General features: G+C 34.1%; 2 protein-coding genes and 1 pseudogene across 3 annotated transcripts; all 3 read right to left on the bottom strand.

The window, feature by feature from the left end:
• Nucleotides 1-3,467: 3,467 nt before the first annotated feature.
• On the bottom strand, nucleotides 3,468-5,783 carry LOC125216503 (14-3-3-like protein GF14 iota). Its single transcript, XM_048118236.2, has 7 exons — nucleotides 5,627-5,783; nucleotides 4,982-5,288; nucleotides 4,367-4,454; nucleotides 4,163-4,272; nucleotides 3,921-4,066; nucleotides 3,784-3,830; nucleotides 3,468-3,706 (listed from the first exon to the last, which is right to left on the bottom strand). Exons 1-7 carry the CDS (start codon nucleotides 5,697-5,699, stop codon nucleotides 3,701-3,703), a joined length of 777 nt encoding a protein of 258 aa, XP_047974193.1. The 5' UTR covers nucleotides 5,700-5,783; the 3' UTR covers nucleotides 3,468-3,700.
• A 3,915-nt stretch (nucleotides 5,784-9,698) lies between these two features.
• On the bottom strand, nucleotides 9,699-14,477 carry LOC125216394 (putative methyltransferase PMT5). The gene is made up of 9 exons (XM_048118090.2): nucleotides 14,250-14,477; nucleotides 13,133-14,069; nucleotides 12,873-13,008; nucleotides 12,439-12,679; nucleotides 11,581-11,785; nucleotides 11,290-11,441; nucleotides 10,880-11,183; nucleotides 10,429-10,561; nucleotides 9,699-10,363 (listed from the first exon to the last, which is right to left on the bottom strand). Exons 2-9 carry the CDS (start codon nucleotides 13,636-13,638, stop codon nucleotides 10,214-10,216), a joined length of 1,827 nt encoding a protein of 608 aa, XP_047974047.1. The 5' UTR covers nucleotides 13,639-14,069; nucleotides 14,250-14,477; the 3' UTR covers nucleotides 9,699-10,213.
• Nucleotides 14,478-18,606: 4,129 nt separating this feature from the next.
• LOC125212313 (protein KTI12 homolog pseudogene) lies at nucleotides 18,607-20,257 on the bottom strand (annotated as a pseudogene). The gene is made up of 2 exons (XR_016136677.1): nucleotides 20,101-20,257; nucleotides 18,607-19,753 (listed from the first exon to the last, which is right to left on the bottom strand). The product of XR_016136677.1 is annotated as a protein KTI12 homolog pseudogene (transcript).
• Between the last annotated feature and the right edge of the window lie 2,039 nt (nucleotides 20,258-22,296).

Here is a 22,296-nt window from a genome sequence, read left to right on the forward strand (position 1 = left end):
ATACCAAAATAGACAAAATATGCAAATAATGGACGTGTAGAGTGACTTTGACATCAAAAACGGACCAAATAACGGCCTTAAAATAGTGCAAAATCCAAGCGTATCACTTTTGCATTCCAATCCACCACACCATGATGGCCTCATTTGTAAACTTTCCATGCCCAATAGTTGTTGCTATCAACTGCCCCGGTTGCGGAAACAACCTTGTCCTCAAGGCGGAAGTATGGAAACCGACCTGGTACATCCTCAATTTCCATCCACGTTGCGTCATCCGCTTGCAGGTCCAGCCACTGAATTAGAACCTGTTCCACCTCCGGACCGTAATCCGACTGCGAAGACGAGCTCCATATTCTCTCAAATAGATACCATTCTCTTCGTCTTCGAAAGAGATTCGTGTGGATACCTTGAACATGTCAATCAAAGTTTGGTAGAGAAAGTTATAGCTGTTTTACGAAGCCATCGCAATTTCGGCATCTTGCCAAAAAGTGTCGTTTTTCCAGAATCATCTCGGCGACTCACCGAGTGGCAATTCAACGACCCACTGGAACTTGCACGGACGATTTCAACTCAAATTCGGACTTCTACCTATAAAAGGGCACCAAACACGGCTCCTAACGCAACCATTCATACCCAAAAACCGTCTTAAAGAAAGAGGAAGACGTCCGGGAGAATTCAATCAACGATTAGAAGACTTCCATCCGTTCAGCTCTTCTCTGTGACATCCATTCTCCTTGTTGTTCATGTTTCCAATTTTTTTTTCAACGAATATTTTGTTAGAATTCCTATGAACATAAGTAGCTAAATACTTTCATAGGGTTTTTGGTGAAGACTACATGTTTCTATTTTAATTTGTGCAATTGAACCTTTTTACCTAGCTCTTGTTATTGTTTTGCTTGGACTTGTGCTTTTATTGTTTTTGTACCTGATTAATATAAGAACTACGTCCATTTAGCTAGATTAATTGAGAGATACCTAGTTTTACGTGATTAAGGGAACGAGTACATTACATAGGTTTATTTGCACTTGAGAGAGGGGACCTTTCGTGAGGGCTTGGGTCTTAGGAACTTAAGGAGTTAGAATCTAATCTATTGGAAGGAGACTTTGAATACTTAGAGTCTATTCTACTAGATAGGTGCACTCAAGAGAGGGCTTATCCTAGAATCGTGATTTTTCTAGCAATCCTGGACACAAAAAAAATAATAGGTCTAATTAATTGAATTGAGACAGAGACTTGTACGTTGAATCCATAAGCTCTGTTTTTTCTCCATATTCTATTAGAAACCAAATTGTCGATTGCTTTGTTTACTTTTATGCTCTAATTATAGTGAACAATTTAGGCGAGTCAATACCCCCCCCCCCCCACCCCCCTCTCCTAAAAAAGTATCTGATTTTATTCTCTCTTTATCTCTTTACTTTATTCACTCTTCAAAAAAATATCATTTCCTCAAATCTCAAAGCCAAGAGAAATTTGTCACTTAAAGTAGGACGGAGAGAGAGTAGTAAACACGTTCTAAATATCAACTTAAACTTGGTTGATAATACTCTCTTCTCCGTCCACTAAAAATAGTCTCATTTGTGAATGGCACAGGTTTTTAAGAGAGAGTGATAAAAAGTAGGTAAGGTAAGAGACGTAGAGAGAAAAAAAATTGGGTATATATGAGAAAAAAAACTTTCCAATTTTAGAAATTGGACAACTTTTTGTGGACATCCAAAATGGCAAAATGAGACTATTTTTTATGGACGGAGGGAGTATTCTAAACCATACATCAAATCTCATTTTTGGTATATAAAACTTGGCAAAATACATTGTTAGGTCCTTATACTTTAATCAAAATGTTCATTAGGTCCTTGTACAATTTTTTCGTTTTAATAGGTCCTTATACTTTTCACAATATTTTTATCAGGTCCTCGTACAATTTTTTATTTTAGTAGGTCCTTATACTTTTATCATAACTTTCATTAGGTCCTTGTACAATATTTTATTTTAGGGACTTTTTTACATTTATTTTGGATAATAATCTAAATTTAATTTAACTTAATTAACTTTTTAATATTCCATTGTTTAACTTAGCATAGTCTATAAAGATAATATCATCTTGTTATCCAATAATCTCAATAAGTTGTAGAAAATAATAAAAAAGATTAATCGTGGTGATTGAAGATTAAAATCGAAGTTTTTTTTTAGAATAATTATCCGAATTTTTAATTGATTATTTATATTTATATTGAAAGATACGTTTCCCTTAATATTTATAATCATAAGATAAGTTAAATAATAAAATTAAAAGCTTCATTAAATTTAATTAAACATAAATTATTATCTAAGATAAAAGTAAAAGAATGTCTTAAAATAAAAAATTGTATAAGAACCTAATAAAAGTTATAATCAATGTATAAGGACCTATTAAAACGAAAAAATTGTACGAGGATGTGATGAAATTTACGAGAAAGGTATAAGGATCTATTAAAACGAAAAAATTGTACGAGGACCCAATGAACATTTTGATTAAAATATAAGGACCTAAGAATGTGTTTTGCCTATAAAACTTCTCCAATCATACTGCAAACCCAAATTATTTTGCGTCTTTTATTTTACAACATCAAATATGGATCTACTGCAAAAAATTTTAGTCATGTACTCAAAAATGGCATAAATGGTTGGACTAAAAAACTACTCCCTTTTTTGGTGTAACAATTAAATACAAAATTATTACAGATAATTACACAAATATTTTCTTGGTGACAGTATACGCACAAAGATATAGGTGTACGTGCTTTTTAAGTTTTTGATACTGTCAATTACAATCAATTACACAAACTAATCATTTACACATGACAAATTATACGCAGGCAACTAAGAATAGATCACATACAGAAATTTATGAATTGAAAAAAACTGAAAAAAAAGCTCTATAAAGAACTTACCTGATAATGAAAATAACCATGAACTTGAGAGATTTAAAGGGAGAAGATAACTTGGTAGAGGTGAAAAATGGTGAGAAACCGAAAGAGGTGAGATGCGTAGAAGAGAAATCAGGTATTGCATCTTTTGTTCCGTACTTCTCAAAAGAATAACAGCTTTAGGCCGAGGAATCAGAATCCCAGTTTTTCCATTAACTTTTCCTAATTTTAGGAATAAGATTACATTCCTTGTTTTCTTAATATTGTAATAAACATTATATTTTAAAATTTCAGAAATTAAATTATTTTTCGATTATTTTTCTAGTTAGAATCATGACAAATAAATAGGGCCGGTGGGTTATCATAGTTTTAGAATTTATCGCAAATTTTGCAAAATTTCTAATCATGATAAATTCCCCACAAAGCCTAAATTTGTATTACTGCAATCGAATTTTAATTCAATGAAAAAATGTTAAAATTTGTGATTTTGGATCCAATAGCCCTTAAAGAATCATGAGATGCCACATTCTAGTCAAGAATCTAACTGTCTCAGCATTAGCCAAATGTGATATTGAAGTTTGAAGATGAATAGATTTTAGGGGTAAAATTTGCAGGTAGAATTTGCAGGCAAACTAACATAACAAAAATGTGTAAATATTAGTCACCATCATGTTCTGACATTAGGGGATTCGATCTTCACCCAACTCTCCCTACAATTGCAGCTTTACTTGGAAGCTTGAAACACACAACACCCTTTGGAAGAACATGAAGTTTTAGATACAAATATTGCACCACGGCATTAATTCTGCAGGAGAAAACGAACGTCTCAGTAGATATTGATTGGCTGGGATATGCTAAAAGAAAAGGAAGTAAAAATTTCACCTCAGCTTCTGCTGGTTTGGATTCATCAGCATTCACATTCTCCTCGCCTAAACAGGGAAAAATGCAGTTACAAACGAGTCATTCTCATCAGCATTCACATTCTCTACGCAGTAAGATGAATAAAACTTATTGTTTACCATCTTCGGGCAAATCAGATGTCCAGAGAGTGAGGTTATCTCTCAAAAGCTGCATAATCAAAGTGCTATCTTTGTAAGACTCTTCACTCAGAGTGTCCAAATCAGCAATGGCCTCGTCAAATGCTTGCTTAGCCAAATGGCAGGCCCTGCCAATTAAATACGAAATGAAGTGTTACTACCATCACTGATCTGAAGATATCTAAGAACGATGCATTGCATCTTAATAAACTTGACAAGATTACCTTTCGGGTGAATTCATGATTTCGTAGTAGAACACTGAAAAGTTCAAAGCAAGACCAAGACGGATAGGATGGGTAGAGGGCAGATCTGTATTTGCGATGGCAGATGCAGCCTACATTCGGAAACAAAAAAACATTTCAGCAATATAATCGATTATGTTGACTAAGATTGGTTTATTAGTTATCTATCTTAGTTGGGTAACATGCCTCATAGCCCTTGAGGGACAGATCCGCTGCCTCTTTCTTTTCTTGATCAACCTTGAACTCAGCAAGGTAGCGACAGTAATCACCTTTCCTATAAAATACCAGGTAGAGAACTGATTCAGTGAGATCAAACCAATTTTAGCCAGAATGAAAATGTGAAATGCATGATGAGGTTCGTGATAACAACATCCTCTAATTCACTTCTCCAATCGAATCATTAACTTAAAAATGTAGGGTTTCAGACTCAATCGAGAAGCATATGCCTTCTTTTCACTTCTGAAAAATAAAAGTACATCACAACTCACAACTCACAACTCACAAGCCCTGCCTGATAGTAACAAACAAAAATCCAATGCTTCTAGACTACGATACCTATGCTATGATTACCAATCGAGATAGGTGGTGTTCGGTTTCCTAGATAAAATAGTATCAAGATATAATTTAGGTCTAGGATTGAGTTGGCTATGACTAATGATCACATGATTATCCATCGAAGATTGAGTTGTGGGATTCAATCTTATGAACCAAACATACTACATATATAATCAATCCCGAGATACAATCTTGCATATCGAACATCCTCATAGTTTACCAAAAAACTAAGTTAATTTCACTCACATCTTGTGGAAGAAAACAGTTGCTTCAGCAGAGGCAGAAGAGGGAATGAGATGCTTGTCGATGACCGCCAGTATGTCGTGGCAAATCTTGGACAGCTCATTCTCAACCTTGAGACGATATTCTTTGATGAGCTTGACATTGTTGTCATGCCCCTTGGACTCTTCCTTCTGCTCAATGGAAGACATGATTCGCCACGAAGCTCTACGAGCACCAATCACATTCTTGTAACCCACAGAAAGTAGATTTCTTTCATCCACAGACAGCTCAACATCAAGCATTGCAACATTTTTCATGCTTTCCACCATTTCTGCCAAGTCCAATTTAACATGAATCAAGCTTATAATTGTATTGAAAGATAGATAGAAAACAATACTACATGATTACACTAGAATAGCTCTTTGTCCCCACTAGGTTAAGACTGTAAATTATACTACTAAAATCCCTACCAACAAAAAAGAAATCCGAGTAAAAATAAAATAAATCACAGAAATAGCTTTGCAGTGGAATGAATCCCCAATTTCACATTGTAAGCCATAATTTGAGCAAATATAGAATGAAATTAGAAGAAAAATGAGGGAAACAGAAGATCCCCTTGTAAAATTGATAAAGTGAATAAGAAGAAAAAATGTGATTTATATTTGATACCATCGTAGCGCTCAGCTTGTTCAGCGAGCTTGGCCAAGTAGACATGAGTCTCTCTCTCCTTCTCGGTCGACATTTCTGGATTGAGGATGCGCAAATTCACCAATTAAAAGGAAAAACGAAAACTTAGGTGTTTTGATTTTCTTGGGTGTAAAGGAGAATGAGATTTTATAAGAAAATGAATGTGGTGTGGGCCGTGTGATTGATGGAGGGTCATTTCCGTAATTTGATTATGTTTCTTTGTTGTCGGCCTTTTCTAAATGGTGTAAATTTTTAAATCATTTTAATTCAGTTCGAAATTGAATCTAGACATAGTGATAGTTGGAATATATATGGGCAGCCACAACCCGATGGCTTATCATTGGGCTGTTATCATATCAACATGTTAATGACTCGATCAAATAACGATAAACACGAACACGACATATTAAAAAAATCTCAAATCTGAACATGAACTAGACCTGCTACCTCCAAATCTAAACATGACACCATAACTAATTTAAGTATTAACAAATTCAAACTTCAAAATTCAAAATTCACATTTCACTCACACTGCGTATCCTAAGAGCATCCGCAGCGGTGGCGTCCGTCCGTCCGTCCGTGCCGCTGAGCACGAGCTCGTCCGTCCGCCGCTGTGAGCTACCCGTCCGTGCCGCTGAGCAGCCTTACGTGGCGGCACACGATTGGCCAACGGCAATTTCATTTCTTTTTGTAACTTTTTTAAAAAATTCGAATTTAATTTTAAAAATCATTTTTTAATTATAAAAAAAATATTTTCCCACTTCTCAATAAATTATATTCGTTTTCTACACACTTTTAATTTATTTTTCAATTTTTCCCCTCAAAATTCACTTTTTAATTATGTGTTTTTATTTTTCAGAATTTTAATTATGTATTTTTTATTTTTTAGGATTTAATTATGTAATTTTTATATTTTAATATATTTTTATATTGTAGAAATGTTTTTAGTAATTGAAGTATTTAAATTAAATAATAGAATAGTGGGATCCTTGAGCTTGTCCTTACGGAAGAGCACGGATGTGGGTGTTGTGCTCTTGCCTAAGGACAAGGAGTAAAAGTGGGTCCGGGCCCACCTCCGTGCTCTTAAATAAGAGCACGGATGGGGATGCTCTAACTCAAATTTTAAAATAATACTATAAATTAATAATATTATAATATTATTTCTTAACGGATACACCAAATCCGACACGAATTTTTCATGTTCTTAACGGACCCAATAAGGACACACAAATACAATAATCTTTGATCCAATCCGTTAATTTTGTGAGGATTCATGTCAAGTTGCCATACCATTCCATGCCAGCCCTAGCCACAAATGTCATTACGTTACATTACAATTATACTCCTCTAAATAATTACTATTCCCTTCATACCTAAAAAGTATGAACTATTTTCTTATTAGTCAGTCACCGAAAAGTATGAAATTTAAACACAAGATCCTCACACATCATTTTATTTATAACTTGTACAATTATATTACACTACTAATGATACAAAGTCCACTCTCTACTAACACTACTTACACTATCATTTATTTCTCTCTCCTACTTTACCAGTTATACATTAAAACTCATGGCGAACCAAATTTTCATTGTTTTCAAGGACAGAGTATTATCTCCGTCCCTTAAAAATTGAAACTCTCTATTGTTGGAAGTGTAACATCCTTGACCAAAGTAGGCATTATTTTATATTTTTGTAGATTATTTTGTACAAATATTATTATGGGTATGATATTTACTCCTTCCGTCTCAAATAATTTGGGACACTTTGACCCGGCACGAGTTTTAAGAAATCTAATGGAAAATGAGTTGAAAAAGTTGGTGGAATGTGAGTCTTACTTTTAAAATATTAGTTTTATAATAAATGTGAGTAGGAATGGGTTAGTGGAATGGGACAAATTATATGGGACGGTCCGAAATGGAATACTGGATCGAATTATCTGGGGCGGAGGGAGTATAAGCAATGGTATTATATTAAAATTATGTTCAGGATAATTAAACTATGTATCTGTACTATAAATGTATAAACCAATTTAATATTTAACTAATTAAAGTAATAAATTTATATTATATATATATACGTGAATGTGTTCGTAGAAGAACTTTTATTTAATATTTTAATAGTTAATGTATTTAGATATACGTAGCTTGTTTTCTTTGATATATAGTAATATATAGATTTGGTTACAAATTGGGACACGTGTAGAGAAAATAAGAGGAGGAGCTGGCCATATCGTCTCACGTGTGTAGTTTTGGAGCAGTTAAGAATAGAGTAGGAAAAATGGATTAGGAGATCCACTCCGGTGTAGTATATAGGTGATGAATCTTTTTATATAAAGAGGGGAGTTTTATCTGGAAAAAAAAAGAGAGAGAGAGAAGAGGGAGATGATGAAAAATTATAGCATAAACTCAAATTTCATTTTAGAGATAACCGGTGCAAAAGAAATATTTATAGATAAGAAAAATGGGGAGCATGTGAACACGACAGATAAAGGATTGTAGAATGGGAAAAGAAATTTGGAATTAAGTTAGATTGCCTATCGTAAATAGGTGTGTATAAATCACATTTTTAATTTTACATATTTTATGTGATTAATTGTTATGTGTTAAATTGGAGTGGATTTGAATTATATGATGTGAGACTGATTATATGTTATTTGATATTGATGGTGCAATATAATGTGGATATGTGATTTGTGTAATGGATATGTTGATCTATAGTATTGGAGTTAATTGATGGAATATATGGATACGTAATTGATGCAATAGATATGTTTTGCATATGGTCATGGAATTAACTGAATCATTCGATTAGAGATGATTTGTGATAGTCTTGCCCTGAATCTGAAATCACAGTGGACATAATGGGACCTTCGGGTCAATCATATTGGAACCTTCGGGTCAAATCATATTGGGACCTACGGGTCAATGCACAGTGGGACCTACAGGTCAAATCACACTAGCATATTGGAAATCCCGGGCAGATAGCTTGAACTGTCACAGAATAATAAACTGAACAAAGTGGCATGTGCATATGTATATGGAATTATTTTTAAATATTGTTATATATATATTATTTAAAGAATATGGTTGATGTTTGGTCCGTGGAATTAAAGGCACTGAGTTGTGGCTCATATAAACCACTAATATTTTTCAGGAAAAAAGATATCAGTGAAATTATTCGTTGACATGTCGTAGGACTGCACATGTTATCAGGTTTGGCGGTTGACGCATCTTTACTTTCTCCTCTTCATCATTTTTGCATATAGATAAATATATAATATAAAGAGTGGTAAGAGGGTCCCACTGTTGTTTAGAATATTTTTAAATATGTACTTCATAAATGTTGGTTTTGAAATTTTAAAATATATGTGTTTTTTGTATTTGACGTGTGGATTATTTCTTTTAAAATTTTGAATTTATTTATAGTAAGTGCGTAAGTCATAATGGTTGGGGTGTGACAGGAAGTGGACCCCACGATCCATTAACACTATTTTCATTATTTTTTCTCTTCCTCTCTTTTACTATGCCTATTTTTCTTTTCCTCTCCCTTACTTTAATAACTCTTCTCGTTTACTTTATCAATTACACATTAAAACATGTATCGTGTCAAAAGTTTTTATTTTTCAAGGACAAGCACGATGTAGTACTTCAAAAATAAATAGTACTCCCTCCGTTTCACTATAGTTCAGGCGTAACTTTTGGGCACAGAGTCTAAGAAATGAATGTTAGGTGTGTTAAATAAATAGATAAAAACGTAAGAGAGGAGAAAAGGTAAAGAAAATAAAATATAAAGTGAATAAAGTAGAGAGAATAAAGTAAGAAAGAGAAAAAAGTTACCATGTATCGAAATGACTCAACTATGAAGAAACTTTGCGAAATAAAAAAATGACTCAACTATAGTGAAACGAGGGGAGTACTAGTACTAAACTGAGTATAAGAAATGCGCAAAAAAACATAAATGAAACTTCAATTTTCAAAGAGGAATGGCGAGTAAGATTATGTAACATCTCGATGAAGTTAATTTCCAATATTCAAATTTGTACTACTCTATATAACAATTTATTTCAAAGTATATATATGAATGAGATATGAGTTTACACAAATTTGGGTAAATTTCCCAAACCCAATAACTATGCAGCAAAGGGGGAAAAAGAACCCAGAATATAGAACATAAAATTGAACTTTGTAGCAATCGAATAAGAAATACAAACATGATTGAATTACACAAATAATTAATAAATACATTAAAAAAAACACAAGGATCAACTTTGCTACAATCTGTCTCCTTTAGAGTGGGAAAAATCTTCTTTTCCTTTGAACTGCAGCAGCAAACATTAATCAGATATCTACAACCTCCAAAATTTCTCATCTGTATAGAATTACATTTCTTCTCCAGAAAAACGTGTCAGGAAACTTCCTCATTGCTCTAACTCCATCATTTTACCATAACTGATGTGATTTCATCTTCACAGTGTCAAAAATTAGACACAGTGCGTGCTCCATCCGATGTTCGTTTAAAGCAAGCCGAGTGTCGTATAGATGGCGAAATATTTCGTACTAGGAAACCTCATTTTCTCAGAAACGGTTTCTGGCATACTAGCAGGCGTTGCTCACTGCCATCTTGAAGGTCGATGACTCGGGCTTCCCACCGCAGCTGTGTCACAAGAGTTCGTGCTATCTCTATTTGACCAACCTTATCAGAAATTATAACCCATCCCTGCCACAAACAAGGTTTAGTAAAATCAAGATTTTGGTGAATTAAAAGCATTTGATAAAAATTACCTCAGGCCGAAGAATGCGGTCCATTTCAAAAATTAAATCAAGCATACTGCATCTCTCAGAAGCAAGGTGTGATAAAAGTCCATTAGCGTGAAGCATATCATACGTGCGAGGGTATGTGGGGAAAGGTTCACACCTGCATCATAAAAATTGTGATTTAAGTATTATATAGATATGAGGATATGGAACTTTCAGTCGCAGATTAGAAGACAGAAGAGTGGGACGACATGATATTTATAATCTCAACAAGAAATTTCACAAGGCAAAGAAGATGATCCGTCAAACTGCACATATCTACAGTAGACAGTTCTTTCATTTACAGAAAATTGGTTAATTGGCTATTTTATGAAAAATTGATTGAAGATTTTAAGTTGGACTAGACAGATATAAGATATACATAATTTCAACTCCAACAATATACACAGGGAAGAGTATACCAGAATTAACATCTTACCAGTTATGCAAGACACCCGCAAAAGCTTGATCAAGAATGACAGGAAGTGTGTTATGTTGACCCACAGGAACGACATTCATTACCCACACAGACTTTCTTGCTTCCAAAAGGGCAGTATTTAAACCTCCGTAACGAGCATTCATGTCCATCACATTTCGAACCATATTGTACGGGGGCATTGGGTCTTCATCACCAGGCCTCTTTGGATGGTCAGAAAAAATTAAGGGAGAAAGCAGTGACCAATAATTTCTTAAAGCAGACCTCCAATACTCCGAGTCCTGAAATAAATCTTCAGGACTTATTCCTGTATTCAAATTGAATGTAATTAATTTGTTTGAAAGCTGAAGATGGCAGTGGCCACCAAGCAAGGATATTATACATCATAAGGTTTCAAACTACGTGTTACATACCATGGATAGCAAGCTCAGCAGAACTCAATGAACCAGAAGACCTGTTCTGAATTGGAATCCAACGCTTGGTACCAGTCCCACTTATACACTGTGCAAGTGGTTTATAGTAAGATTGGCCATCTTCCCCATTACAAAGGGGAAAGGTCTGCTTACTACAATCAGAACCAAAAATTTTACAGCAATAAGCAGGAAAATAATAGGAATATGATGAATGAATGAATGAATACATCATGGAGAAGAGGAACAGAACAAAGACGGAATAAGAACATGTAACAAAGTAACTGCTCTCACCTGGAGTAGCATTTAGCATCTGTGGTTTTCTGCCAGATGAATGTTTCGTCTTGCTGTGCCAGAAGATTCCAGCAAAGTTTTGGCGTAAATTCTTCAAGAGGAGTTGCTATGGCTCTTTTGCTTCCTTGCCGCCTTCTGGGTGAGGTTAAAACAAAGTACCCTCCAGGTTTGAGGACTCTGTCAACTTCAATAAGAAACATTCCATCTGATAGAGAGTAGCACATCATTAGCAACAGAAACCAGACAAGACGGTCCCTGTTCTAGAATTCAGCCACTTGAGTTTTCTTGTTTAGTTATCATAGATGATTGAACTTGACTCAATTGAGCATACACATTATATATAACTCTAGAGAGAAGTCGGATTTACATATAATGTGATTCGGTTGTATGAAAAAGGAAGGAAAAGCTTAAATCTACAATCACTTTAAACAAAATTGCATACACAAAAGACTAAATTGATTTCCATTTCCCTAAGCAGGCTCGACAAAGGTAGTTCATCAAAATAGCGAACAATCAGAAGGTTCTTCATTGCATGTTATCCAACAAAATAACTCTGTATCTTAAATAAAAATCTTCAACTGGAAGTCCACAACTGATGATTTAATGGTCATGATGTTTCTTATTACTCTTGACATACTCTCCCTCTTATTTAACACGGCATGCATTACAGGTATTCTTGCAAGAAATTTGCCCACTGCTTATCGTTACTTGCATAACTAAAATAGACTAATCAGAAAGAAACACAAAGAAAATTAAAGGCACATAGGACCAACAAAGAATGTCTCATAACAAATAAAGCCTCGCACTAAGAAAAAACAGATTGAAAGAACAGCATCCTAGAACAATCAGGGAAAGTACCTTTGTCATCCCAGAAAATACCACACTGAGTACAGTGAATCATGTCATATGACAAGGAAGGAAATGGTATCTGTTTTGAGATGAAATTTCCAATTACTGCTGGGAGACCTCTTTCAAGGGCTACCTGAACTTGGCTGCCAGTTGATTCATACGCCGCCATACAGACAGCCATTACCTTCAGTGAGAGCAAATGTGCACCAAAGCTACCAAACCCACACCCAATATCTAATACATTGTGCACCTGCAATGCAGCAGGAAAAGAATTCAATGTGACAGAAATATTAAATGATTTCCTGCACTAAAGCATGTACTAATATTGGTTCCAAGTGAAAAAATGACTTACAACCAATATGTTTTGACCTGAGTCACCTGATTCAAAAAATAAAACCTGATTGAATTTGCAAATGCAGCTATTCTTGGTGATGAAAACTTACACCAGCATCACGAAATTCAGTGTCACTCCCCAGTCCTATCATCTCAGCGATCTGGTGAGAGTAATCTTTCACGCCATCAACAACCATTTCATCATCCGAATGAAATGAAATTTGATTCTCTTCTAGTAACATCAGCCTGGAGCAGTTGCAACATCAACAGTTCAAATATTTTACTCACAAGAAGTTACTGAGTATATGAAATCTTTTACTCACCAGGTAGTCAAAATGCAACTGAAAATGTAAAAAACAAGAAGGAATACCTTTTTGTCATGCTGCCCGATGAAAGAAATTGGTCTTTGCTCAGCTTCACATTTCCACTCCATATCACATCCCTTCCACTTGGCCAGGTCAAAGGGATTTTATAGTCCTTTGGGGGACGAACCAAACAATACTCTCGGTCTCGTGATACTTCACAATGACGATCAAGGTCCTCCCCATCTTTAAAACCAGCTAGCAGGTTAGCAGATGAATTGTAGCAAGGAACATAATTCTCTCGTTCCTTCCCACAGAGATCGAAATCCTTTGACGGACTGGTTCCTAATTTTCGCAATTCCAAGTAATCATTAACAGCTTGCTCTTTCAACCTTCTATAGCTCGAATAAATGTCAGGTCTTGTAGGATCAGTCACAGAATCGAGTGGATTAAAAGGAGAAGATCCCAATAGCGCAACCAAAACTAATACAATAACTAGAAACAAAAGCAACCAGTTGAGCGGCGGTCTAGGCCCAAAGGTCAATAATAGTTTATTGTACCAAGAGCTTCTCATGTCCAACTCTTGTGATCTATTCAAAATGAATGCAGAAATTTTCCAACTGGAGTTTGGTTATTGCTCCAAATTCAACCTCCAACAACTGAAGACCATAACCAATTATCAGATCACAAAAAATACGATCAAAACTCCAAACTATCTCAGCTAGCATCGGCGCAAACCAATAATTCTGCAATTTCACATGATTCAGTTATCAATTATCCTAAGTTATGACGTATGTATTTAGATCGCGCAAACTTTCCCTTTTAGGGCTGCAAACAATCCATTCAGCAACTGCCTTCCTCACTAAAAGCCAAATTAACCGCCACAGGTATCCAAATACAGCAATGCCGAACTCAAAACAATTAAAAAAAAAAAAGTAATTCAGTTCTCAATCAAATCACCACGCGAATTCGATAACAGAAGCCTTCAGATCAAGCCAGGCAAACCTGCATTACGGCATTACAACAAAAAAACACAAATCACTAATAGTATTCACTCCAAAAATCCACCTAGATCTCAAACTCATATCAGATCCACAAACAATACAATCAGCATTACCGACAGCAGCAAAAACAACACTCCGAGAAAAAAGAAAAAAAGAGGAGTAAAATTGAGTTTTTGCTCACCGTTATTTTGAAGTGCGCAGATATAGAAGGAAAAAGGTCAGGTCCTCGGCGGTTAAGCAGCAAGGTTCGGATTCGCCATTGACATCTAGAGAGAGAAAGTTCTGAGCTATAATTGGGGAAAAAATAAACAATAATTTAATGGCTGGATTTATTTATTTTGTGTAACAGAAATTCGAATTTTCAAATGATTTGTGACTGATTTTGAGAACCAATTTCATCGCAAATTCAGGAACACAAAATCGAGCAGCAATTATTCTCTGCGTACATTTGTGTTTTACTCCACCATATTATTCCTAATTGCACTTTCACCCCACAAACAATCTTCATCTTTTATTAATTAATCAAAATCTCCATAAAAGAAATATAATAGAGTTGACGCCATGTAAGTTCAAGTTCAAATTAAAATTAAAATTTAATAACAGAGTTGATCAGTCATGGTATATATTAATTAATCTCATAAATAATGATTATGAGACAATTAGTCGTCAAGTTCTAACCACTCCTTTTAATGACAAAATTATATTATCTCTATTTGCAAGTTAATTCGTATTAATTTTTGAAAAGTCACGAGTAACAAGTTAAGTGAGTCGTTCTTTTTCTAAATCAATCATTTTTCATTATTTATATTTAACTCGCTAATATCACTTTAAAAAAGTATGTGTTGAAAATAAACATATTTTGGGACTGAGGAAATAATAAGACTACTGAGTTATATTTACTAACTATGTTTAAGAGTATTATTACTCCCTCTAAACAAACCTGTTTATCACACTACTTCGTTTGTGAATGTTAGTAGGAGGAAATGTATAATTCGGCTTTATTAGAGATTTTTGTTTTTGTTGGATTTACTAGGCCTTTTAGTGATTCCCATGCAACCTATCTGATTCATATGATTTTGGTGACATAATAACCATTCTAAAAATAAGGATATTAATGACGGAATAGATCCAACTTTTTGGTTATTTTACACTTTAAAACTTATTAATTTTATCTCAATATATAGTAATTGACCTATTAAAATTTGTGTCATTTTTATCATTTAAATTTTACTCAAAAATTGACCTATTATTTTTTCAGGAAAAAATAAATTAATTATATACGATTATATTTAAATTTTCATTTAATTGTTCAAATTTTATAAATATTTATTTCAAAAATATTGATATATAATTTATATAAATGAAAAAAGACGATGAAAAATTGATAAGCTAAAAAGATTAAAATAGAAGTGATGCAATTATCCATTTGTTAATTTACTAAAATATCATTGTGTAGTCATCTGTCATGCGGCTGTATATAGATTTACCTTTATTTTATATACTACTACAAATTAAGGATAAATAGTATACAAATCTTTAACTTTTAGGTTTTCAAATATAAAATAAAATTAAATTTATACATTATGCTTACTTGAGCCAACAATATAATTACGCATTTAGTTATAGCTTAATTTGTAATTTATGTAAGTTGGCGTGAAATCATTGCAACATGTGGTTCGTCAAACCCTTTTCCAACATAAAGTCCTAATTATATCATTACAACTAAAGGACTAGTGTGTTTTCTTTCGCTTAAAGATTTATTTTATTTTAATATGGTCATGTTTGTGTATGTGGTTGGATAGATATTAAAATTTTGTTTAATTACAATAGTTGTAACCATATCGAAATGTTGCATGATAGTTTAACAAGAATAAAAATAATGTGATTAATTTAACAATTAAAGTTCATGTTGGGTACATGTATACTTTCCTGATTTCTCCAGCTATTACTTCCATCCACCTCCAAAATTCAACATATAGATGAGAATTTCTTAAAAACAAACGCATTCGTCTTTAATCCCACGCCAAATATACTCTTCATAAGCATCTTTTTATATCGAAGTAGCTATTTGAACGTCATGGCATGTAGCTATTTGAAATACTAAGTCTGAGTTAATACCATTAAAATATACTAGTAAACTATTTTCGTTTTAAATATATTATTTAAATTTATGAATTTTTATTTTAAATTTTTTTTCTCTTTAATAAGGTGAGATTCAATCTGCACTAACAATATATATTTCAATCATTTTTTTTCTATTTCTCTTACTTTACTAATTATATATTAAAAATCGTATCCCTTTAATAGTTCATAGATTTAAGAGATGGCTGAGAAAGTGTACATTTTAGCAATTTTTGGGCATAACTTTTTAAAATATATTTTATATATAATTCTTTACTAATTTATTTCACATATGATTATTAATTTTGTTAACAAATAAGAATAACCGATATCACGTATTTACATGAAGAGAGAATTGAAATCATTATGGGTCATTCAAAGATGTACTTGTATCAATTTTGAGCAACACCAATCTAAATGTGTCAAATACTCGTTTTTAAGGAAAATAAATGTGGTTAACATTTAACATATGTTAAATAATCGATTTTAAGAAGAAAATGTGGTTAACATTTAACAATTGCTTACAACCAAATGCCCTAACTAACTTACAAACTTACAACTACATAAAACGGGAAATGAGTTGTGTTGTGTAAGCATAAAGCAGTGACACATGCCATGACGTTCAAATAGCTACTTCGATATAAAAATTTGGCGTGGGATTAAAGACGAATGCGTTTGTTTTCAAGAAATACTCATCTATAAATATTTACTTTACTTGCTCTTTCAAATCTTAGTGCAACGGTAGTAACCGACAAAGATAAAAGGAAAAGAGATACGGTGGGGCCCACTTAACTCCAAACTCCAAAAATCATTTTGTATTGGAATGCGTTTCTAAACCTAGAATGTAATTCTATATATTAAAGCATTAGCAACGCCAATCTTATAAATTCAATATATTAAAGCATTAGTAATGGGGGGCGATCAATCGAGTCTATGATCGGCTACTCCATCGGCCCCTCATTTTGGAAGAGGGGGGTCGATCATCGCCCCATTCCACCTCCCCCATTTGAGCTGTTGTATTGGTCTTGGCCGATCCTAACGACGGCCCACCATTGTGGTGATAGAGCCGACGATTGGCCCTATGATCATATTTTTTTATTTTGCTGAGAGAGAGAAGAAATACGGCGGAAGAAGAAGAAGCAGCAGATGATTGAGGTAGAAGAGAAAATGTAACCGTAATTTGTATTTAAACTAATTGTATTAATTCTATTGGGCTTATGAGTGGGCGAATAATTTTATTAAATAAATGGACTATAGATTAGAGATGGCCTAATTTAGATTTTCATCTAATTAATTAATTAGTTGCCCAATATTTGAGATCAATTAAAATTTATTCATGTATTATATTATTTTAACATTTTAATTTAATTAAGGTGATAACATATTAAATATAGAAGTGCAAAAAACTAAAAAAAATAAAAAAAAATATTGATGATATAGAAATGAAATGGAAAGTAGAATAGACCCTTGAGATAGGCCGTTCCATTGCAAGGAGATAAACGCTTAAGAATAGGTGGAATAAAATGCTGACATGGAAATAATTAAAAAAAGGACACTTTGGAAGGGCATTCCATTGCTAATGCTCTTAGAATCCATTTTGTTTACAAGAAATATAATTTCGAGAATTGATAATAGTGGGGCATAAACCCGCCCTACCAATCATCTCATCCTTATTTTCCTCCTAATACGTCAGTAATTTATCTTTCGGTCCAAGTACCTGCAATAACGCCCCATAAATATGTCTATCGATGCATTCTCAAACGTTGAACACCTGCAAATAGCACCCTATAAATCCGTCTATCAATGCATTCTCAAACGCCGACGAAAAATCGTCGAACCCCACCATTGTTTTGTGGCAAAGTAGTCCAAGTACAACTACGCCATGATCTCGGAAGATCCACTACCGATGGTGGATTGGCCTAGGGACCTACTGTTCTAACTGTTGTTTTCGTCGTTATCGCTCTATGTGCATACCATACTCCAACATGGCTTGCTCTAAGGCACCCACAATCTCTTCATCGTCGGCGGGATCCATTTCGAGTGTAGAGAGTGGAAAAAAGAGAGATAAGTTAAAATTGGAGTGTTTGGTGTAAATGAAATTGAGATGAAAAGTGGTATTCATAGTGTGATTTTTAAAGAGTAATAATACTAAAAACCGCGATCAGCGGTCAAGCCTGCAATAGGCTGATCGGACTGCCGATCGAATTCGGCACGGATGATTTAATGGCAGTTTCAGGGCACCATTCCTCGGCGGAAATCGTAAAATAGGGGACGATAAAACCGCCGATCGATCGGCAATTTGTATCGTCCCCTATATGAATGGCCTTAATTCTATATCGAAAGGAACAAGAATGTAGAAATCTAGCAGAAAAACAATGAGTTTGAAAGCAAATAACAAAGATCTAACAGAAGATGGATGGAAAAAGTAACTTATGACTATATATATGTCTTAAACAGATTGGCACCATACAACAAAAAAACAAAAAGGCACAAGATCTTCAAGAAATATGCATATTTCCATTGCAATGCTGTTCATCTCAAAATCACTTCCAAGGAGAATGCAGAATGCAAATCTCTCCGGCATAGACGCCACGTGGATTTAAAGAACGATGATGAGGATTTGTCTTGACTGCGATCTGCCTCTTACTCTTAACTACTTTCTAATTCCCTGTTCAAGTAATCCACAAACATCCTCTTTGCACTATCAGCATCCGAGGGTGGTGGCGGACCACTCAAGCTCGACTGCCCTGTTAATTTTATGAAAGTCCGCCTGAGCCTACGCAGCTCAGGGAGGCCAACATGCCTTGACATATCAACACTAGGTAAACCCGGTCCAAGAGTCAACCCCCTGAGGGGACCTCCAGCTGCAGCTGCACGTGACTGTGCTTCCACGATCATATTCATCACCTCAAGTGTCGCTCTATCCAATTCGTATAGAGAATTCGCCTCTGTTAGCCGTGCACCCTGTGTTGCAATAGTGGGCTGCAACACTTTGACATCTTTGGTTTTGGAGTCTACTCTTTTCGTCAAGTAAGTCACAGCATCCATTATGGCAGCAGACGATTTTTCAATCCCATCTCTAGACGGCCACAGCTCAAACAACGGGGAATCCCAACGGTTCTTGCTGTCCGGCCTCTCAAATCTCCTAACCAGATCCTCAAATATTTTATCATCATAACACGCCTCTGATTTCTCCCTCCTTTGGTCATTCCATCTCCGACAGTGTGTCTCGTCTACATCACAGTGCACGACACAATATCTTGTACCAGCTGCGCGAGCCAGACACCATAGCTCGTACCGGTACCCCTTGATGCTGTTCAAAGAGTCCACTATTATAATATTGTCTCTAGACAGAGATCTGTCGACTTCGGATCTCAAAACCCCCCTTAAATTTTTTTCCGATGGCATGTTAGCATAACCTTCGTTCCGTGTGACATGAAAGGAAGACTCATCTACGATCCGGACTGATGGCTTGCATTCTGTTTCGTGAAGGGCTTCGGGCAGGAAGGCCGCAGTTGTCGACTTCCCACTACAAGGCTGACCACAAATAACAACCAAAGCCATCTGCAAGGCTAATTTGTGTAAGCTTCCATTCATAAAATAAAACAATCTGCCAAAAATGCATCGATAATTTCCATTTTGAAGTGATTAATAACAATTGTTCAAGCCAAATACAAAACCCTATAATAGCTGTTCATGATTCTTCTAAATAATTGGGCTTTCCACATTGATCGAAGTTAATTAATTCAGCATTGCTATCCGTCAACACATGATATCTCCCAAAGTAAGCAAATCACACCTTCTTGTTGTCTAATTTTATGCAACACTTGTCAATTAATCCTAGACCTCAAACAAAATCTTAAAAAACTTTAAAAAAGAGGAAACTGTTGGGCGAAGCAACAACAATATACCTGGAATTGCAGAGATAAAGGACAGCTTGCTATTCACGCAGCAAATAATTCTGCTTCTTTCTCCTTTTTCGACGGCTTCTCTTGATTTTAGTTCAAAGTTCAAACTGTAAGCTACTGGAGCTGCGGACCGGAGAGAATGGATCCGTCCATTTCAAGCCCCAATTCATTTGGTCTTTTAAATAAACTAGTATCACGCTCGTGCTATGCACGTATCGATATAATTTCATCATAGTAACATCATATTTTGAACTAATAATTACTTAAAACCAAATACAACTATATGATCTCATGATTAAAAATCACAGATGACTAATACTCCCTCCGTCCCGTTTTAGCAGTCTCATTGACTTTTCTATCATCTTTTTGTAAAAATAATAAAAAATAATTAAAGTGGAGAAATGGTAAAGTAAGAGAGACAATAATGTAGAAAAGACTCTTCTCTATATTATTCTCTCTCTTAATTTACCATTTCTCATGTTTAACTATTTTTTTTATCATTTTTATAAAAAGAGGGCAGAAAAGTCAATGAGACTGCTAAAGCGGGACGGAGGGAGTACAATTTAAATGAACAACCCCAAAAGATATAACTAAACAACTTTATAAATCAACTTTAATCACAGATGTATAAAACAATTCAAAGGACCATTTTATTCTCTATCATAAAACAATAATCATAATTTTACATTGTATTAATGTCTTCCACAAAACGACAATCATAATTTCATATTATATGGAGTAATAAACAACATAAATGCTTCAATACCATATACATCAATAGAAGTAGACATAATTATCAATACTAAAGAGCCAATAAAATATAGAGATAAAATAGTTTAAGTATGCGGGACATAAAAAAATTTACTACTAAAATTTTCAAAACACACACAATCTCTCTAAAAAAAAAAGACATTACTTATAATATTTGTGCATGAAAATTATTTCCAAAGTCAAACATAAAAATAATTATAAAATAAATAGATAAATAAATAAAATACTATTAACCAAACATAAACACATTGTCAAATCGTCTTCTTCACTCAGATGTTAATTTCTTTTGCGATATACTTCTGCTGCAACTTACGTATCCATCTCATATCCCCCTTATTCTCGATCAATTGGAGATTAACATCAAATTTCATTATCTCAAAGATACAGTATTATTTTAAGTTTTATATTAATAATTAAAATAAAGAAATATTTGCAGCTCAATATCAATTATCAAAACAAACTACAAATTTCAAACTTACACGATATGCTTACACAATTTATTCCAACACCACAATCCACGTAGTGTATATAATTCCCGCAATTACATAAATAATGAGAATTAATCAAACATATGAACCCAAAGAATAAAGTTTATCGTAAATAGAAAATAGAAAATAAAGATTGTGTGAATTCATAACTGCCACCTATCATATTTGTATAGTCCATAAAAAAATTTAGGATCATAATTAAAATAAAATATATGTTAAAAAAGACATTATATATATATAAAATAACTAATCACAAAATTTTTTGCTGATTACCTTCTCCATCCAAGCTTCCTTGAACTCGATTATTAACTACAACCGAGCAATTAAGGTCCTCGACACACCCAAAGACCGCGTAAATGATCTCACCATTTACATTTTACCTATAAAATTATATCAAAATATATGAAATGTACCTATTGTTTGAAAATTCGTTGTCACACAATTACAATACTCAACTATTAACGGCCATTTTCTTTTCCCAAACTTGTGGTAAGAATTTTGTGGAATACAAATGGTATTTGCACCTATGGACCATATATTTATAGCCATGAATTTAAATAGGATAGGTTAATTCTCTTTATGTAACAGTAAATTTATATAATTCAATGCTAGTTAATTTCTACAATTAATAGCTACTCCCTCCGTCCCGGCTAAGATGACACATTGCTTAGCCGACACGGGATTTTGGGAGTTATTGATTAAAGTATTTAATTGGAGAGAGAGAAGGTGAACGTAAGTATTAAAGCAGATAGATAAAGAAAGATGAATATTTTAATAGGAGTGAAAAAAAGTGGTTGAGTGTATTAATTGGAGAGAGAAAGTTACTAAAAAAAGAAATGTGTCATCTTAATTGGGACAAACTAAAAAGGAAAACGTGTCTTCTTAAGCGGGACGGAGGGAGTAGTTATTTGTACGTAATTTAATATTTTAATTAGTGGAG

Source organism: Salvia hispanica, chromosome 3, assembly GCF_029641045.1.
Source record: "Salvia hispanica isolate PSC_SH4W2 chromosome 3, Shi_PSC_v1, whole genome shotgun sequence".
Lineage (NCBI taxonomy): Eukaryota > Viridiplantae > Streptophyta > Magnoliopsida > Lamiales > Lamiaceae > Salvia > Salvia hispanica.